At 29.4% G+C, this 22435-nt stretch overlaps 1 protein-coding gene across 1 annotated transcript; it reads left to right on the forward strand.

Moving 5' to 3' along the window:
• The first annotated feature begins 743 nt into the window (after positions 1-743).
• LOC136977877 (homeobox protein engrailed-1-B-like) lies at positions 744-11899 on the forward strand. The gene is made up of 2 exons (XM_067273467.1): positions 744-1215; positions 11529-11899. The coding sequence occupies exons 1-2, from the start codon at positions 900-902 to the stop codon at positions 11861-11863; spliced, it is 651 nt and encodes a 216-aa protein (XP_067129568.1). The 5' UTR covers positions 744-899; the 3' UTR covers positions 11864-11899.
• The last annotated feature ends 10536 nt before the right edge of the window (positions 11900-22435 follow it).

Below are 22435 nucleotides of genomic sequence, written 5' to 3' on the forward strand. Positions count from 1 at the left end.
TATAGGTCTAATCTCGGATCTATAAATAATTAACTCGGCAAGTATATGTACATATTTTTTTTCTAAACATTAATTTTTAATATAGCTTAATGGCTTATTATAATGGAAATACTCGTAACTTTAAATAACGATTAGAGAAACAGCGGGATAAAACTTAATTGAAGCCAATTGTGGTTGCATAAAATCATAAATTTGCTGCTGATATCCATAGAAATCATGCAAACGAAACATGTGAGGAAAGAAAACGCAAGTGATGAATTTCAATTAGGTGGGTTTTCATCGGAAATGTAAAGAAAACGCAACGATTTTTTTTATATTTTTCATCAGAATTGTAAGTAAAAACGCAATCGTTGTTATTAGTAAATTGAATGGCGAATAAAGCGAAAATAAAATGATTAATTTCCGGCGAGTAGGGAGCCAAGAATGGAAAAGGTTAAAACGAATTGGGTTGGAGACAGAATAAAGCGATGCCTTTAACGATAATTAGATAAAAAGCCTGAACATATTCATTTATAGGTAACATATTACGATCAATTGACGTGCGGTTGATAGAAGAGGTGCTCCCGTCTACCTAATTATCTATACAGATTGACGAAGGAGCTGTATAGGTTTGTGTCACTCACCGACAACGCATACCTCCCCCTATTGTAATAATCACTACTGCGTTACCATGGCGACCATCTTTTGCTAAACCGTGATTGGTCAGAAACACGTGGCCTTCAATAGTATGGGTGGTACTGGAAATGAAAGTGTGATCGAGACGGCTTTACATTTAGAGTCATGAAATCGCCGTTATTTCCTAAACCTCGACAAAGTTGGGAGAAAAATCCGAGTTCTTGACACGTTCCGTGACGTCTTCAATTTAATATGATTGTCGATAATTAGATTATGTAGGTTAAATGAAATGCGGGGTTGGTTATTGGTGGTCGAAATCGACGAAATGGTCCAACAGGATGGAAAGACAAATTTGTCAAGCCACCCATCCAGCTAAAGACCATAGACAAAAAATTGGACATTTGAAATTTTCCATCGAGAAAATTTTATCGCCGGATTTTGGTAAAGTTGCTAAAGAAACTAAGTTTGTTTATGCCGATGAATCGGAAACAATTCGTTGTTCTGCAAACAAAAATAAAAACAATGATGCCAAACAAAAAGATTCAATTCTCTGGCCAGCCTGGGTTTATTGTACGAGATATTCGGACAGACCTTCCTCCGGTAAGTTCCTTCACTTTAATACTTTTTTTTTAATACAAAATACCAAAATTATTCATACAAATATCACTAATTTTCCTTATAGAAGATAGACATATCGACAGAGTTGACTATCCTTTACTTATTAAAGCACGAATAATAAATTACTTATGACATAATTACGATAAAATTTGAAAGGAATTCGAATATATTTACCTTTTAAACGGGAATATCTACTTTAAAAATATTTATTGTATTAGTAAATATATCCTAATATAGGCCTAAATAATAAAAGATGAATTATATATTACGGATTTTTTCTTATTACGATTATAATATACGGTTTAAATTAGAATAAGGTTTTGTTTCATCCATTTAAAGTATCACACTTAATTGTATTAAGATGAATGTCACGAAGTATGGTTTTTTTAAACTTTATATTCTTTATCGTGTGTAAACTCGCGAATTTAATATCGAAATAGAAGTTTAAGATACGCTTAAAGCATAAAGACAGATTAAAAAACAATAAGTTATATGCTAGGAAAATTAATTTATAAATTTCTTTCGGCCGTATACTTTCATACACTTTTATTATAATAAATAATAATAATAATTATCTAATATTTTACATCTTAATATTTCTATTATTCTCAAGGCTTTGATAGCATTTTAGGTTTGCTTTTTATAATTTTAAAAAACTGAATAGAAACTCGTCAATTATTTTCATCATAAATGTCTCATTTTTGTACAGAAAATTAAAAAAAAAAAAAAAAATTTCTATTATATTCGCGCTCTTTGTTTAGAGGTAATTAGGTGTCTTTATGGTTGTTCAAATGCCTTTTCATCTGAATAAAGCATGTGGCACCAGGAAAACAGCTTACTTAAGAAATAATAACTGATACAAAAGTTCAAAACATAAGTTATTGGCTCTATATTTTAAAGTTGACATTTAAAACATCTCAATAACTCTCATTTGATGCTGAAATTAGCTTTATGTATAGAATTAAATAAACTCTTCACATGACATTTTATTAATAAATAAATTTAGTGTATCATAAGTAATCATATTAATATTGATATGTTAATGTGATTTAAAATTTTGATTCTAAAATCTATATTATTATCATAAGATTATGATATTAATTTTTTTTCATATTTAATGATACTTAATTACTGACATTAATGATACTTAATTAATAGAATCTAATTTATAATGTGTATGTAATCAATTTAAAGAAAGGGTAATTAAAATGCTTAACTTACAGAAAAGAAACAGTGAAATCTTTAAATAAAGTATTAAATTATATTTACTTTCAATTTTTAATACATTTAATGTTAATTAAAAGTACAAAATATGAATCAATTGTTTGCTGATAAAGGAATTTTTTATACTATTTTAGAGAATTAAATCTATATTAAAATATAAAAATTAATATTTTATTGTATATTATTATGAATATATTACAGCTGTGAAGTTTTTCTAATAGAAAATATTTCAATTTATAACCTCTGTGAGGTTTACAGTAAGCTGTAAAGAATCCAAATTAAAATATTTTCTTGAATTCTTGTTTTTTTAAAAGTAAGATAAACTATTTCCCATTTCATTGATTAATTCTTCTAACAATTATGAGGTTAATTGTACTTAAACTATCATTAAAATTCTAATGTTATTTTCAGCATCAACGAATTAAGACTGTAAAGTTAAGAGATGTATTGTGAAATTTATATACAATTAGCAGTAATAGGCCTACTACATCCATTATCTAATAAACACGAAATCCTAGTAAATTGAAAGTAGTATTTAAGTTTTCACTAATTAAAGAAGTTTTATTTAACTTATACACGTTATCTATTATTTAATTACCTTTTTAATAGTTGCTTATAGAAAATTGAAAGAGTTTTATGAAGTATTACAGCTTTTAATTAAATTTTTTACTATATTACAGGTAAAATTTTAAAGAATTTTAAAATTTTTTAAAAAAGTAAATAATAAAAGAGCAGAAATCATAAACACAACGAAACCAGTTATAAATAAATTAGGCTTATAGATAGGTTAGGAACTCATCAAACTAGTCTTACCCACTCCATTTTAGTTTTCTTCCTGTGGGTGGTTGGACGAAGTAGTTGCACCTAGGTATCCTCTCGAGAAGAATATAGTATCCAATTGTTTCGGACGAATAAAGAATTAGATAAATTATCGAAATTAGACTATCCCACGTATCGAAAGTATGTTATTTATTCCTGCTCCAGGCCTAGTTGTTGTTTCGACGGACATCTTTGGTCTAAGAGAAGCGAGCTTCGGGCGAAGTCTGTAGTCACTGCCTGTTAATTGACCTTCTAATTACTAGTTAGTTTTGTTTCATACAAATTTGACGTTGACTAATTATAGTTGCACATCTGCTCAGTCCACTTTAGTTAGCATTACCTTAGTAGTGTTTACTAAGGAACATTCAAACCGCTCGTATAGTAACATCTATTTTGACTGATCTTTTGTCTTCTTTAACGTTAAGTGTATTTGATTTCAAACTTTAAACTAATATAATCGAGGGAGTAAATTTAAAAAAAATATAATTTAAGGTAGGAAACTGTTCGTAATTATTTTAAGATTTTCTCTTTAAAAAGTTAATTATGAGATAAACGGAGAGGAGAAAAACAATTCCTGTATATCTCTGTATACAGAAGTTGATATGATAATTACGAGGTTCCATTTTATTTATTATATAGTTTTATTGAAATTATAAAGAGGATTTCAATTGTATCCTAAGAATTGTTTAAATTACGACGTGTATTACTTACATTTATGTTACAGGATAATATTTATGGAGTGTAGGCCTAAACGTCTCTAAATATTGTATTTAATTATCAAATATTTAAGCTTCAAATATAATTCCCATTGATTGTAAGTCATTGTGTTAAGCAATATTTACGTTATGAATTTTTGGTCTGGGAATCAATTTTTGAATTCATTGAAAGCTATTAACAATACAATATTTAAAAATAAATGATATTTATAGCCTATTTAATGTATTTATGTGGCATATAAATAAAAAAATTATTAGATAAAACTTGCATATAAATTGTATAGAAGTTAATTTGTATTTTTCTCAGCAGTTTCATTTTTATAGAGATTATTAGGCCGTGATAAAATCCTATTATAAATGGTATTAATTAAAATTTTTTGTGTTAATTCCGCATTAATAATTCATAAGTAATTTTCTAAATAGCATTTTGTGTATTGCTTAGATACACTGAAAAGAATGTATAATATAAACTATTAATTAAAATTAAAAAGAATCGATTAAGTTTATTATTTTCCTTTGTTTGAAGTTGAATATAGATTTAATTTATTAGACTTAACGCTCTTAATAACTCATTAAACTATAAAGCGTGGCCAAAGGCTCAATTAATTCTCTTTTGTGTTTGTACTTCTTAATCTTAGGATCTTTAATATCTTATTAAGTATGTGAATGTATAATTACCCGTACGAAAAGAATGATTTGATGTAAGTGAATTAGTTTTAATCAGGAAAAAGTAAGAGTGCGAAAGTCGACTTTTTTAAGTAGCAGAAGTAGGATTAGTCGTGGAAAAGTATGCCCCAGATTCAATCAAGATCGCTTCCATTCCAAGCAGTTTCACCTGTCATTTGAAAAAACGACCACACACATCGAAATTGGGATCATTAATTTCAGTCCCGATGTTTTAGCTGCAGGGCATAACCTGCACACCTTTGATAGAGGCATCTTTGTAACCGGTGAGGTGTGTTTTGTGTCCGTTATGCACACATTTAAAAGAAGACAGCAAATTTATGTGTCTGGATGGATATCGGGAATGCAAATGTTCGTTTTCTACATTATTTTCCATTTGTTTTGTTCCACCGTTTGAAAAAAAACTTCAAAAATAAAAGTTATAGCATTAAGTTCGATAGAGAACAAGGCCAAGGGGCTGATATTTTCGATTACATCTAAAGATAAAGAAATATCCGTTTACAGATTTATAACATAGAATCCATTATACATCACCAGGGAATGCTTTCGATCCGAGGTCAAAGGCCTTCTGTTTATGTTAATGCTTACATTATGAATGAAAATCACTACAATTAGACTTAATAGAAGCTTCCCGAGATAAAATTTAAACAAATAGGAAATGAGCCGGTTTGTAATTTATTATGCATATATATTAACATAAAATGATTAACGATAAGGAAAAAGGAAAAGGTTGGTAGATAGATAGCTCTAGGCTGTATCGAGCAGATGTAGATGTGTTGGGCTCACTTTTGGTCCTACCTTCATCGCTGGCGCAGGAGAAAAAAAGTCACTTTACTAAAAAAATTTTTGCTTTAATTATTTACCCATAAAGCATTATCGAAAATCGTTTAATGTTTAAAATTAATGTTAAACTGCAATTTGACGTTAGCAATTTCTGTTTGTAAGGGAGAATGTTTCTGAAAATTCCTTCGTTAATCGGGAACGTTCTCCTTCATGCATTTCTGCACACATTCTACAGTGGCTGCACTCGGAATTCTTCTCTTCTTAGTTGTAGCTCGGTTCATCTTTAATAATAATCCGTATTTATTCAATTTATGATTAAATGACTTCTGTTTATTGTACTCGGTATAATCGATGCATCCAAATGTGAGATACAAGAAAAAGTCGCCATGTTGGATTAAATGACGTTCTCACCCTACGATATATAAATGAATAATCGCTTAACTATACAAGGTTAATACTTAAATTATAATACACTAATAACGATTTTTAAAACATAGATAAATTAAGTAATATTCGTATAGACTAGATAAAGTTCTAAAATACATAGAAAATGTAGGCCTACGTTTACGCCTGTTTATAAAAGTACTGTACATTTCTATATAAGAAATCGCCTCCATGTTTGATTAACATCTTACCGAATACCGAGTATAATAAGCTTTCATTAATTCATTCAATAGATTTGTATTATGGTTTAATATATAAACATTGTAATAGAAATGAATAATAACACAAAAGTAATAAATGAAAGAAATTAGCTTGAACGTTAATAAAATATCATTTACAGATACAATATATTGTTTTATAATTAAAATTTATAATAAACATTTATATATATATAATCTATATTAAGAAAATAACCGTTTTTTTTCATCAATAGAATAAAAGAGTTTGAAGAAAATAGAAAAACTTCTTGAATTGTCTACTTTATCTTCCCATAGATAAGTCTAATATCATCATACTGTAACCTATACAAGATCTGTTATTCTATGTATATATATAGCCAATTTTTCACTAAAAAGTTACATATTGCTTTTACTCTTCTAGAATTTTGTATCGCAAATTAAATACCTAAACTTTTTCCCAATTTTCTGCACCATATTAAATTATAAACAACTGAGAACAATGATTTATCAGTCAGTATATCTGTTTATTATATATATCAATTAAATTGCTTAAGTAGTGACTATTATATTAAAAGATTCTCTCTCTCTCTTATTGTTTTATACTCTGTAATGCGATAATACAACCCTTTCAATATATTCTGATGCATTTCATATTCATAAAAATATCAAGACGAAGGGATGAAGGATGCTAAGTTGTTAAAGATACAAAGATTTCCGCAGGATTTCTAATTGACTCTAACACGAATAGGTGTTTAGATACTCGTGATTTAGCATTTTAGCACGAGTAGATACTTTCAAAAGTATTGTACAGTACCTGTATAAATAAATATAACATCTACATTGACAGTTACAACAGTATTAAATTATTATAATATTTTATCAAAAACCATCATTGCTTTGTAACTATTCACAAATATTTTAAAATGGTTAAATTTTATATATCTGATTTCCAATTATGACCAAAATCCTCAGGCAAATTCTTATTAGAAACAATAGATTCTAACTATCTACTATTTTACCCACAAGGAACGTTATGGATTTAGTTATATTACAATGGTTAATGTTTGAATAAATTGTTTAAAGTAACAAATATCATTTAGAGATGCTAAACAAAGGAGTAAGTTCATTAACAAATTCAGAGATTCAAGCCTACACCTAAACTTATCGCTAATTAAAATATCATTTTTACCACCTTTTCTTTGTAAATTTGGAGGATTTGTCTAAAATTTACCATTAATCATGGAAAAATATACGAAATATGTTATATTCTTTGAACATAAATGCGTGCCATGTTTTCAATTTTATGTATTTTATTAATTTTTTCCGTGTAAAAACACGACAAGTATTAGTTAGATAAATACTTTTTTCCAATATAAAATGGACAAAACTGTAATTTTATTAATATTAACAATTGAGTTGATAGAGTTTAGGTATTTATTTAAATGCACGCTTTATATTTTATTAAGGATGCACTTTATACACGTTACAATCCAGTAGATAATTAAAATGAATTACGTTAGTCTATGTGAAGGAGTAGCGCTGTTATATATAGAGAAATTATTATTATTATAATATATAAAAAGTTGAAATTTAAGCTATATAAAATGCCATTTTTCAATTATAAGTTTGTGTAACAAAGTCGATTCCGTACGGACGGTAACATTAAGTGCGAGAATAATTTGGATATTTTTCATTTGGAAAGGGCCAGAACACGTCGCGATATTCCTGGCGAGTACTATTTATAACCTGGCACGAAAGAACATTTTTATTTCCATAAAATATTTTTAAAATATCCATTTTCGTATTCGCTACATGCACCGCCTTTTTAAAACACAATCTTCTAGCAACAATAATAGAGGAGGCCCGGGGTTTTCATTCAGCGCTGCCATTTGCCAGATATCAGTTCTCTCGTTGGCCACATTTATCATCTTCATCGAAAGAAGGAGCCGATAAAAACTTGCCAAATTGAATTCACCCGTTAAATCGTTATCAGAATGATGCTTGGTGTTTGTACACGGACTATTACATCTCTATCAAAGCTGCGGGGATGCGGTATCGTTATGTAAACTTCTATTTCAATGTAATTAGAAAAGTCGGCAATTGAGATATGCCCCACGGCCGCGGGGCATACATCATCCTAATCTGACAACTAACTCCACCTGGCGACGGTCTGATAGACGGATTCGTACCCGGGGATTGTCTCGTCTTTCGAATGGCGATTTTCCCAAAACCGTAATCCGCCGTTAAAGTTTTTATCCTCTCTGAGAAGAATAGATGGACTCATCTGAATCCTCTTAATACAAAAATTGCCTTCTACTGATTTCAGATTGCTGCTCTTCTCTTCTTTGTTTTCCCTTTATTCCTCTTCTCTTCTCGATGTCGGTCAGATTATGATTATCGAAAAAAAGAAGACATTTTTGAACAATTTCGGCTCGTTTTCTAAGTGTAAAAACATGTTAAATACATTATATACGTGGATGACGTAGAAACGCGTATTTTAATCTGTAATCTTTCTAATTTCAGATATATAATCATAACTGTAGTGGAGGATATACAGTGTATACTATACACTCCCTACACTACAGTATACGCTGTGTTTTTTCTTACATATATCTACTCTCTGCTTACATGAATCTTAACATATCCTATAATTATACCAAAATATATGTAAAGTTAATAGATAAATCTTTATTTCTTTTTTACAATTGCTCGTTTTCTACCTACCAAAACCAATTTTAAATACGCTCTGTTCAGTTTACAACTATACCAATGTATATAAGAAACCTTTCTTGATAATTATTATCTTTAAATTCTTATTTGCTATTGGTCTATTTATTTGTATAATACACCGTTTGGAGAAGACACGGGGTGAAAATTGGGACAAATTTTTAGGCGATTTTTACCGTTTTAAATAGAAAAAAGTTGGTTTAGAATGCCTAAACGACGATACGTTCTTTCGCCTCCATTACATCTCTAATGTACTCCGTGCAGTACGTATTCACAATCAAGGATCGAGAGTCAGAAGTCAACCAATAAGCATTCGCCTACTTTAATGCAGAATGATTTGTAATTGGTTAACGACCGACTCTGACTCATAATCCTTAGCCGAGGACACAAACGTGGAGGTTATTTATTAAATAAAGACGTTCTTTATCCAGGAAAAAAAGGGCACTTCTAATATTATTTAAACGATCGATAAATTGTTTAATATTACGTCTAATTTTAATGGTTGTTTTAATCATAAATCATCTATTTAATAATAGTTCAAGTAATTGTGTATCTTCGAGCAATTTTTATTAAAATCGCTCGATAAATAACGAAATATTTATATAAAGACATTTAATAAAGTTTGTGCGACAAATGCATCAATATTTTTCATTTAATAAAGGTGTAATTATAGATTTATTCTCTTAAAATCTCTCTCCCTCTCGCATCCTCCACGCGGAGAGTCGCACATTTTTCTCCATGTAAAAGAGTTTAAATACAATGAAACCCGTGTAAACTGGACTCGTACGGGTTTGAGCATTTATATATATATATATATATTAACACAAAACTTCCGAATATTTTATAAATTATAATAAACAAAAGTCGAATTGTAAGTCAACGAAGAAAAAAAGATTTCATTTTTTTTTTTTTAATGGAGAACGTGTTTGATGGGAGCGATAAGATAGTGTTAATGGGGAATGAGATTCGATATGGAAGAAGAAAACGTCCACTATATAATTATAAAGATTTCAAATTACTATCACTTAAAAGTGCTTTGTATTTACCGTTTGTATATTTTATAGTCGGACGGATTCAATGCAAAAATGTTTTATGTATCTACAGTATAAAAACTCGAATTTTTAATTATAGACATTAAGGACTTAATTTCTTTTATAGCTTTTAAATCCGGTCCTAAATTTAAATCTTTGAATAAATCTTGGAATAACAAATTAATTGCTTAATTGGTTGATTGGTTATTCGCATCACGCCAATAACGCTTACGTTTTAATCGCTTTATATCATGGGCTAACGAAGATTCGTCGAAATAATTTATTTTCGATACGATTTACAGAATATTTTCCTTTCTAATTAAAGGATTTTGTCTGTTTATTTTCATTTTTCCAATATATATATCAGAGATTATTAATAATTTAATTACAGAAAGGATGTCTAAGAGGGTTTTCATCTGTTTCTGGGTGTGCGGACACAGAAGAATCCCAAAAATTTACTCTGTTACACTAAAAAAAAAAAAAAAAAAAACACGTAGAAAAGTAATATAAATTAAACTTTCTTTTGATAAGCGGTGAAAAATCAGTTTAAATTTGTTTTACTGATTTTAATTAAAAGATTTTTATGGTTATTAGGCTGAGACGGGTCCTACTTCTAAATTGTTTCGGATCCTTTTCGTATGAAGGAAATATTTAAATTTTTTTAAAAAATAAACATATGAGTAATACCTTAAAAAATAAATATTTTATTGATGTTATAGCTGAATATTTTATTAATTTTACCCAGTTTAACGAGGTATCATTATGCTGCTGGAAACGTTGAATTGCAATTGATTTTTACCCTCTTTAAGGAAGAGAACAGTTTAAAACACTGCAAATTAAAATAATAATAATAATAAAGGTAAACTAAAGTAGACAGAATTATAAAAATTCCAAAAATATAAATTTTTTTTAAGTAGAGGTGCCAGGTTATCAGGTTTAAGTAATTTAAATCTTTAACCGTATAAATTAAATATAAGCTACGATAAATAGTTAAAAATAAGTAACTTCCATTATTTATTTATTTAATTTTAGATATTTTATCTTTCTTTCTTTGTATTCACAATGCTTTTTCCAGTTTTTACTGAATCAAAATATGCAAGTTTTTGTATACTCTTGACTAGAATAGTCATTAGTCAGAATAAGTGAATTTATAAAAACAGTATATTGTATCAATGTAGAAAAAAAGAAAATGCTTTCAGTATATTTTCTAAATATGAATTTCAAATAGATTTATTGACAAGAAATGCAAAACGAATCGTTTAATCATCGTACTGTACATTTGAATTTGATAAACTGTAGTCAGTTCCTTTGTGAAATTAATATTAATAATTATACTGTAACTTGTATTTAAACTTTGATCGAATTAAGCTATAAATTAAATCATTTCGTTTTATTATTATTATTAAAAATCTTTACAAAACTTTCTATACTAGAAGACTGATGATGAAGCGATTTTTATTATGATACAGGTAGTTAAGAGGAGAGGATGCTATTAATTAAAAAGTAATTTTTATAATAGAAAATGACCGTTTATATAGAATTCGAGGAAATAAAACGGAATAAAGTGATAAGAAAAGCGAATTGGCAAAGATATTGTAAACTTTTCTAAACGACGAATTTTTACTAAATTAATTTAAGAAATTGTATTGAAATGGATGAAATTTATACAAATATTGGAATGTTTTCAGGTCCACGATCCAGACGATCAAAAGAAAAGAAGAAAGCCGACGAGAAAAGACCAAGGACAGCATTCACTTCCGATCAATTGGCCAGGTTAAAAGAAGAATTTCAAGAAAATCGTTACCTAACAGAAAAACGAAGGCAATATCTCGCGAGGGAATTAAAACTAAACGAATCACAAATAAAAATATGGTTCCAGAATAAAAGAGCCAAGATTAAAAAAGCCAGCGGTCAAAGGAACCCTTTAGCTTTACAATTGATGGCTCAAGGACTGTATAATCACAGTACGAAACTGCTAATGGAAGAAAATGGAAGAAAGAATACCTCATCGACGGCATTATAGATTTACATGTGATATCAAACTATTTATTAAGCGAAACTGAACATTCCTCGATTCCATAATAATGTAGTTTTACCAGAGAAATCAGCGGCCACGTCGTAGACTAATAAAAATTAATTATTTCAACCGGTAGAAGCTAATTGTCTTATCAATGGTTGTCTCTTGTGTATCGTTGTTTTGTAATTAATCGGAGAAGCTTAGAAATAACGCAGCTTATCTGATATTTACTGTGATTGACCAACGAATTGAATGTATTAAAATAGAGTTAAAACTATGTCTCTTGGTGTCTCAATTCGTGTCTTTGGTGTGTCTTAGAAAATGCAAAACAAAATATAAAATAAAATACATATATCGAAGGGAAGAAATTTATATTCTGTTTATATTCCCTGTCATTGATTTTAATCAATTGAGTCTGGTGTAATTGATAACATATCGGGTTTTTAAGTGTATTGATTAAGCGCATATTAAGATTATAATATATTTTAATATTTCTATTAAATTATTAATAAGACGAAACCACAAATTTATCGTAAACGTAGGAAGAAAGATAATAACGAATAAAATACAAAGTTCTGTAACATATATGAAAAATTTGGAAGGACTAATAATAAAAGAAGGATTATTACTCCTTCCAAATCTGCATTTTACACTAGTAAATATATCAATTTATTTACTTATTTTGTTGTTATGGAACCATTTCTTCGAATTAAATAACTTTTTTTTTTGTTTTAAATTTAGAATTTTTAAAAACACTTTCGACTTATTTCTGTTGAAAGAATGCACAGTACAGTACATTAGACGAATGTTTTAAAGTAAAATCCATATTTCAGAATTCGTTTAAAACGTAATAAATCTCCGATTTTTTTGCATAAATAAAAAAAAAGATTCTTCCCATTGATTTACATCCCTTTCAATCATTTATTTTTATTTATTTATTATGAACGATTCTTTTTAATATTTCTGTTACTCTGAGCTTTGAATATTAATTTGCCTAATTCGGCGCAATTTACGAGCTAAACACTGTTCGTTCGACATCATTTCTTGCTATTTTATTACATATTATCTAGAGATTTTAAACATTTAATACCTTAAAAAACCAAATTATCGTGGAATAATGTTGAAGGTTAGATTAATTAAAAATTATAATTTGAAAACAAGTTTAAGTTTATGCCACAAGGAGGGGGGGAAGAGGCATTTCTCTTTAGTTGTTTAGCAGGGACTCTATCCATATATCATTATATTATCCGAAAGTTGGCCTTGATTATCAAGGACAAGAAAGTCAATTGGGCAAGCTTCGATGTAGAGAGATATCGTGTTCATATTAACTGTAATTATTTTCTCTCTATAAATAAGATAGGCATAAAAAGATAAATCTCCAATTAATATCAAATATGGTAATTATTATTAAAAATTAGATACGAATTCTCGTTTAATTATTACCGAATACAGATGATATTAAAGTATAAGCTCTACCGTGTATTCTAATTTTATTTCCTATTGTTTTACACACATTACGTGATGCTTTTCGAAAATATTACGGGTTTATGATTAGTTATACTTATTATAACCTTAAACTATGAAAACAATATATATAAAAATGTAATTAAAACATTTTTAAGTATATGTATATATGCTTAAGAGTGTGTTTTCACTATAAATTTTTATACTATTTCCATTAAAATTTCAGTAATTTCTTTTAATGTAAGTATTTTACAGTAATTACATGTTCAATAGAAGGCTTTGAATATTCATAAATCGCTTTCTTATATTGATAAATAAACCCATAAAGAATTATTATCCAAAGTCGAATAATTATAAAAAGACGTCACAAAATATTTAAGATATTCCGATGAGATTTACCGGACGGGCCTTATTGGTTGATAATTAGGCCCCTATATTATTATATTGGATCAAAAATTAGATCTTTAAGTCATTATAAACCAAAACAACATCAGGCCTGTACGCTGTGAGACTCGGAGAACCAGATTAATGTACAGGTAGTAATCGCTACAGGTATTTTTAACATACATAAATGTCCAACAATTTAAATATTGTCTAGTTTTTAGGATAATGTAACGTTTAACATTTTATTCTTATGGCCTAAATAAGGGGTCCTTTCCAAGAGGAAGGCTATATAAGTAAATTTAAAAAATAATAATCAAAGAACTTTATTAAAAATTAAGAAAATATATTACAAATATCGTAAGTATCGAGCCGTAGTTTGGGAACCCCTGGCCTAAACAATAAGAGCTAAAAGCCATTGCAATATTGAGAGCATCCGAGTTCCCAAATTCCACAATATGACTTCAGTTATGCTCAAATTACTATTTATTGAGCTGCTAATATAATTGAATTAAGAAAAATCAGAATATATTAGTGGTCTAATTTCTTTCCATTCAAAAATTCTTGATTCAACGCTTACATAGGCACTAATATTAACAAATGGGTAAAAAATGAACCCCAATTAAGTCCATTTTTCTATATTTACAAATTTACACAAATTGTAAATTGACTGTTAGGTCCATCAATATTTTGCCTTTTTCTTTGAACAAATGAAATACTTAGAATGCTTTTATTAATAAAGAAGCAGTCTTAAACAATTAAATTTCTATTATAAACCATGTATTGAATAGACGAAGACTTTCCGGGCAAGATTTGACTTCCCTCTACATAATTTTACATCATAAACATTTAATTGTAGCTACAGAATTATTTATAAATATTATATAGAATTACAACGGTAAAATTGTTTTACTTTTTTCCAATTATTTTCGGGACCTCGAGACCCGGAGGCCCTAGGCATAGTCTCATTTGCTTAGTACTGCTTACGGGCTTCTATACTTTGTGGTTATTGGGCCTTTATCCAGTATTCACTATCCTATACTAGTTAAGGCCTTTGTAATATCGAGTATTATGCGGCATAGCCTTTATATAAACTTATATAAAAGGGGCCCTTATATATTATAAATCCACTCTTGTTTAGGGCTTTGCACATCATTGTCTATGGATATATAAATAAGTTTTATAATATATGATTTAAACAGAATTTTAAAAGAACCGCACACAAAATAAATCATTACTTAATTAGAAATAATAATTAATAAAAGATTAAATTAATTCATTTAAAATTTTCCAAACACGTCGGGCCATCTATCGAGTAAAAAACGAATTAACTTTAAAATTTCTTAAAAATTAAAAATAATAATAATAATAATAATAATAACGACTTTAAAAAGTATGTAAGATTATTTAAAATTTCGAAATACGATTATGTCTCTTGTTTATTATTGAATTGATTTTAAACGTTATAAACAGTCAATTTAAATAATGAAAATATGAATTTTAAATAGAGAATATAAACGCGATTAAAATTCACTTAAACTCTTTATTATTCTTTATAGTTTTAAAAGAGTTAATGAATTTGTCATTGTTGATATAATTTCCATTCATTCGTTCTCAACTTGTCCAATTTTAAGTCATTCATTTCAATCAATCTCTTCATTCTCTTCTCTTAATTAGAATTCCGATCCATCCGATCTCTCGAGAAACACGTTATTTATTAGAGTGATTTTTATTTAAAATAATTTATCAAATGTATCGGAAACGTGGATCGAATTTAAGCATTCGCTATTAAAATTGATGTTTGGCTACACTATTTTCCACAAGAATATGAAAATCCACCATTAATTTAGCTTATGAAACAGCAATTACGCAAACGGAATCGTACCCATTGTTTGACTGTCAAATTAATCTTTAAATTTTCCATTTTTATCATACAGAAAAATAAAGAGAGAAAAAAAAAGAATTGAATTTATTCCTTGTTTTCTTCGGATGTAATTCTCAAATTTTTCTTTGATTTTCAAGAGATTTTCTATATTAATTTTAAGTTAAATACTTGTTACGTATCATTAATTCTATTGTATTTCTTGTGTCTTAAAAATATCTTTCTTTGGCTTTATACTATATTAAAATGCTCTTTTGATTTAAAAAAAAAAAAAAAAAAATGTATTACGACCCGAAAAAGGCAAATGGACAGACAAGTTCGCTTGACTTTTGAGAAGCCGGGAGTAACACCAGGCACAAATACGAGGCCTCATCACTCTCCAAAAATCATAAACAATATACGGATAAAATACAAAAGTAGAAATAGAATTTTTTGACTACTTATTAAAACAAAACTTTAATTTTTTAATATGTATTTAATTTAATATGTATGGGCCCCTCTATGCCTCGGATATAAAGCGGTTTTGCTGAGTAACAAGTAAGGCATACTGGATAAGGCTTCAGTTTGTAGGGTCTAGTCTAAGCAAGAGTAATTATAAAGTTATTCCCTTTTGAATGTACTTCACTTTTGAAACTCTTAACTCTAATTCCAACATTATTAATAGAATTCTCATATAACAAATTTTTGAAATAATGCTGTTAAATTATTTAATTATAAAATTCTAGTATTTTTTTAAATGAATAAGTAGTTTATTTCTTCAGATAATTTGATTGGGCCACAATTTTAAAATATTGTAGACCTATAAATTCCCACTGTCGTCCGTCTGTCCGTCCGTCCGTCCGTCTCTTCCTTAATCTTAAGAACGGAGTTAGATAGATGAAAGGCGAGACCAGACATGGAAACTGTAGAGGCTGAAAACCCCGATTAATTATCTACGAACATTTGACGCAAACACCGAAAGTCACGTTATTTCAATTTAAAACTTTTTACTTCTGAAAGGAGTTAGATAGATAACCGGCACGACTCCATTGCTAACAGGGAAAGTATGATGTACAGGAGGCAAGACACTACTAATTTGAGGTGGAGAGCATATATTTTAAGTCAAATAAATTAAAAATTGCAGCCCGGCGGCATTGTGACGTAGTCACAAATAAATAATTTTGTGTTCCTTTAAGATTGCTGTCGTTAAACAGAATTTTTAAATCAAAGTCTATATAACTTTTATACAATTTTTTGTCATTCAGTTATGAGGCATTATTCAAATTACTGTATATAAAAATTAAAAAAATGACACGTAAGAAGTTAATTGAAATTTCATATATAAGTTATTATAAAATTTAGAACAGAATTTTGTTGAAGATTTGAATTCGACAAATAGTAAGTTTGCAACAAATTTAATTCGCTTTGTAGCTTATTATGCCGTGTTACATTGATACAGTAATTTTATGCAAATGACTTTTTACTATATACAACGAATGTTGATTTGTTTATGAAATAAAATATAATTTATATTTTATGATTTCATTAACAGTTACGCCATAACATAATTACAGATTGAAACACGCAATGCCTTATCTTTTTAGATAGATATCGGGACAATTGTTTAATGTCCGCTTAGGAAGTTAGTACACGAGCTGAGAGACACTTTCATCCTGTCCTTAATTGCTGTTTATTATTAAGTTATGCTAAAAGATATTGATATGCCGATATAATGACTGCAAAAGGAAAATACTTGTTAATTTGTTAGGCAGTGTCTCGAGTGATAAGTCGCCATCTGCATAATAAGTATCGGAGTTAATCTGTTATAAATCCTACGTAATGCTATTTTTAATGAAACTGTTGCTGTTCTTAATATATTAGTGATAAGTAATATTTGAAATGAAAAACAACTCGGTTAGGCAAACTAAAAATTAAAAAATCATACGCTGCTACCAACGTATTTTTGTCATCTTAATCTACGACTCTTAATAGACTCTCGATAAGTCGAATTTCCTCTAATGCTTTTAATTTACTATCTTTTATTTCGATTATATACAAAAATATGTTGAAAAATACATAGTGATGTGTCTCGATAACACATAGGCCTACACATAAACACGTGAAGCATATACGTCATAACTGCCATACACAGATGAAATATTTGAGCAAATTATAATCGTAATAGCATAGTTTACTTATTAGACAGAGGAATGTATTTAAAATAGAAAATGATGTTTGTCAATAATACTCAGGCAATATAAGCAGGAAGTATCTATGGTCATGTAGCATGGAATATCTCTGTAAAATGTAATTATTGTGGGAACGCCGGGAGGTAGGACGAAGTCGTACCTCCTTTTTTTCGGCGAACAGGTCGGCAAGACCCACCCCACTGTCGCGGATGGCTAAACTTTTATGATATCCCGACTTGTCGGAATTGGGTAATTATTTGTCAGGTCGAGTGGAGGAAGCGTGTGGGTTCGTCGAGAAGTTTAAGGCGATATTCGAATAAATGGAACCATGGGGAAAACAAACAACGATTTATTTAGACAGACAAACAAAATACAGAGAATAGCTCTACTCTAACGCGTCCGGTTCCTAACCGCGGGGGAGAGAGAAAGTTTACAAATTTCGGGGTCATACCTCTTCCTAGGATGTATCAGCTGAAGTAATCGTATGGGTAAGCAGGAGGATCGGTTGTTCTCCGGTCGTTGAGGTTGGCAGGAGGATCAGTCGTGGCGGCTCGTCGTCGGCGGGCTTCGCAGTCCTCGGGTTTCGGCCCTCGATTCTCGATTCGGATCAGACGGGACCTGCGTCTGCTTCGGACCTTCAGCGACCCCGTTATTAGCCTTTTCCCCCTTATATACTACAGGTCACGTTATCTTCGATCACCAATCGCGATAGATGGTGAATCGCTGATGATTCGATCTCCGTGACTAAGAGTTTGGATCCGGAGAGAAGGGAAGTGCTTTCCGGCGGCGGAAGGCTAAACATCCTTTTAATTTCGACCTTTTCTAGAATTTCCGACGAGGGGGTTTGAACAAAAAAAGATTTTAGGCCGGGTTAAACCCAGTCTTCACATTATAATAGCTTGAATTCGACAAAGTTTATTTCAAATATAGAGAAGAATGTGTGGAAAATATAAAATTATATATTTTGGTAATACACAAACGATAAAAACTGGTGATATGGTTATAATGCCACCAAATATCTCCGTTAATTATAATCACAGTGGGTTAAAATTTATATTTATCTGTATTCGTCTTCTGAATAATAATAAAAATACAAAAAAAAAAAAATTGTCTGAGCCAAGTCATCAATTTACTGTGTTAAATATTTACAAAGGCAAATGTGTTAAAAATATTTATTAAGTTTAAAGAAGTTTCTTTCGAATACACATACATAAACATATATGTTTATTCGTAACAGAAACGATACTAATACCGAAAGTTCTACGTCACACATTGTCGTATTCTTGTCAAGTATCTGCATTAATTGTAATGGTAATGGCTAGAAATTTACAGGATTTATTTGCAAAGTATAAAAGAATATATCGAATATATATATAATACGTTTTCACGAATAATAGAAAAGAATAAATTACCAAAAGTGTCAGAGAGTATCTCGTTATAATGTTATAAAACATACTCTAAAAATCATAATTGTAGACTTAAATTTAAGAAGATTTATAACGAATATATACAGATGAATTTATTAAATGTCTAAAACAATGCTTTCCCATAATACGATGCGAATAATGACAGAAAGTATCTAACTTACATCATACGTTGCCATATAATAATCTCCATTAATTATAATTGCAACAGGTTGAAATTTACGAGGTATTTTTTAGAATTAATGGGCCTATATCATTCATATTTTGAGAATAGAAACTAATAAATTTAATAAACGCATTTATGAAAAAACAATAATAAAATTATCGACGGCGGTTGGAGTTAAGACTATAGAAATACTATATAATAAATTTTGTGTATTGAAATACACAAAATAACAATACTTTTTCTACAGAGATTAACAATTCTAGAATGTCTCACTATAATTCACTCTCTGATGTGTCTTGTATTATTGGATACGGAATAATGTACAGTACCTCCCTTCCCTCGCTTTACTTTAGACCGCATAACGTAATAAATAACATTTAAGTCATTTCATTTATTAATAATAAATAATGTAAAAGATTTAATCCGTACAATTGATTAAAAACGAGCAATTATTTATTAAAATCGTCACAATGCCGAGCTGCAATTATTAATTTATTTAATTTAAAATATATGCTCTCCACCTCAAATGAGTAGTGTTGCCCCTGTAAATCATACTTTTCCTGTTAGCAATAGAGTCATGCCCGTCATCTAACACCTTTACAGTAACATACGGTTGTATATTGATGCAAAAAGTAAGTTTTATATAATATATTTTATCATATAGGTTTATAAAATGTTCAGAAGTAGGCTTAAAATGTGTCCCATTTTATCATTTTCGACTATAAACAGGATATGTTTAATCTTGCGTAGTGCTAAACATTGTAAAATAGATAAATAACGACATGGAGCGACATGCTTCATTAAGTAGCAATATATAATTAAATTTTTGTAATTAATATCGATTGCAGTATAATCAGATGCGTCTATAATCTTGAGATAAAGATAAATAAAGGTTATTTACATACAAATAAGTTTTTTCGTGAATATAAAACTTCCAATATTTACAATGTCTCGGAATCAGAGCCCGTAAGGTAAGAAAATACAAAGCAATACATTAATAATAGAATTAACTTCATATTTCTTCCACGATATTCCTTTATTTAGGGAAATGAAAAAGCCGATTTAAAAGCCAAAAGCCGTTTCCAAATACTAAAAGATAATTTAAAATCCACGATTTATTCAAAAAATGTGTGGCGCCATCTGTTATCCGATTGTATTATAAAAACAAAATATTTTTAATTACTATAAAATGGCAAAAAGCATAATTTTGGGTGTAGATGCGAGTTTTATAAAAAGAGTTTAGATTTTAATAACAAATAAAATCTTCATCAAGTCCTATCCCTCTCGAGATACACGACCCCTCTATCTCCCCATCCTCTGGACCTTTCACCACCAAAATTTAATAGCATCGATGCCCTCGTATACAAGCCACCGTGCCAAATTTCGTTTCTTAATTTTTACCCCATCCTGAGATATTAAAAAAACGTTTTAAAACATTTTTTCAATGAACCCTAAAAAGGTCAAAAAAGGCAAAAAAAAGTTCCGTGGATATGTATGTTTGTGCGTGTGTATTGGCGTTTATTTCTCTTAATATCTCAGGACGTGGAGAATATAAAGAAACGAAATCTGGCACGGTAACATGTATATAAGGGACATTGATGCTATTAAATTTTGGTCGTGAAAGGTCAAGAAAATGGAAAGATAGAGAATGGTCACGTGATATATTTCGAGAGGGGGTCAGACTTAACGAATATTTCACTTGTTAGCATTTATAATGTTTTATAAAACTCACTTTTACCCTCAAAATTAATTTTTTTGCTATTTTACAATAATTAAATATATATATATATAGTTTTTATAACAAAATTTCATAATAGATGGCGCCACATATAATTTAGTTATTTAATTTGATTAGTAATACAAATGTTTTTAAAATAAAATCTCATAAAAGCCGGGACAGTTACTCAATTTGTTGCTAGATTTTTTTAATATTTGAGTTATATCTTTGTAATAAAGGCCGTTGGTAACATCTTATTAGAACTTTTATCTGGTTAATGTCATCTAGAGACGCACTGTTTTATTTCAACAGACATTTCCGTAACGTTTTAATTAGTAATTACACACAGATGTTAGTGTTTGCATTTGATAATTCCATATCCACAGTGGCCAAACTGCGGTTCCCGTATACTTATATAATTTTTTTTTTTTTTTTTTAAATCTTAATATGTACTATTTACACATATGTAATATATTTGCTAGTTTTCTGACCTGTAAAGTATGTAGTGTGATATTCAAACCGATTGTAAGCGTCACCAGCAACTTAACCTTGTACCTTTGGCAATTGAAAGCCAAAGGTACAGTACGTTCGTAAAATCGAAATTAAATTAATGCTTACCTAGACGGTTACAAAGTAACAATAACTATCTATATATATAAAAACGAATGTTTGTCCTTCATGCATTACCACACCATTTATCTGATTGCCATGAAACTTCGGAAAGTTGTTTAATACATTCCCGCGAAGGTTTCTGGCATATGTGAAGACCACCATTTCCCCCTTTCAAAAATATATTTATATATGGATTAAGGCTTTTATGTCCAACAGATGGCGCTAACTTCCGACGACCTAAGTTTGCTTTTCTGTGAGGCATTATGCTTTTCTGTGAGAATGGACTGAAGCAGATCATTTTCTATCTATCTATATAAATAAAATATAACGTTCGTTTGTTCCTACCGATTCCTTTGAAATTTTGACACCACGTTGCATTCGAATACGCACGTGTTTTTATATAATATACATGTCGAAATTCCCCCCACTGGGGGAGAGGGACAGGATTAAGGCTTACTGTGAAGAACTCGGCTTCTATTTATACTATTTTGCATGCGGTTTTTTGCGTTTTTAATTGCGTTTTAATAGGTTACGTCAACAGAATATACACTAAAAATGGATTTTTCGATATTCCCCACGGGGAAAGGGACAGGATTAAGGCTTACTGTGAAGAACTCGGCTTTTATTATACTATTTTAGATGCGTTTTTGATTGCGTTTTAATAGGGTACGTCAAGAGAATCTACACTAAGAAGGGATTTTTTGAAATTCTCCCCACGGGGGAAGTGTTATACATTTATAATAGATACATTTTGAGCCACAGCA

This window comes from Centruroides vittatus, unplaced genomic scaffold (assembly GCF_030686945.1).
Source record: "Centruroides vittatus isolate TY-2023 unplaced genomic scaffold, ASM3068694v2 contig_481, whole genome shotgun sequence".
In the NCBI taxonomy this organism is placed as follows: Eukaryota; Metazoa; Arthropoda; class Arachnida; order Scorpiones; family Buthidae; genus Centruroides; species Centruroides vittatus.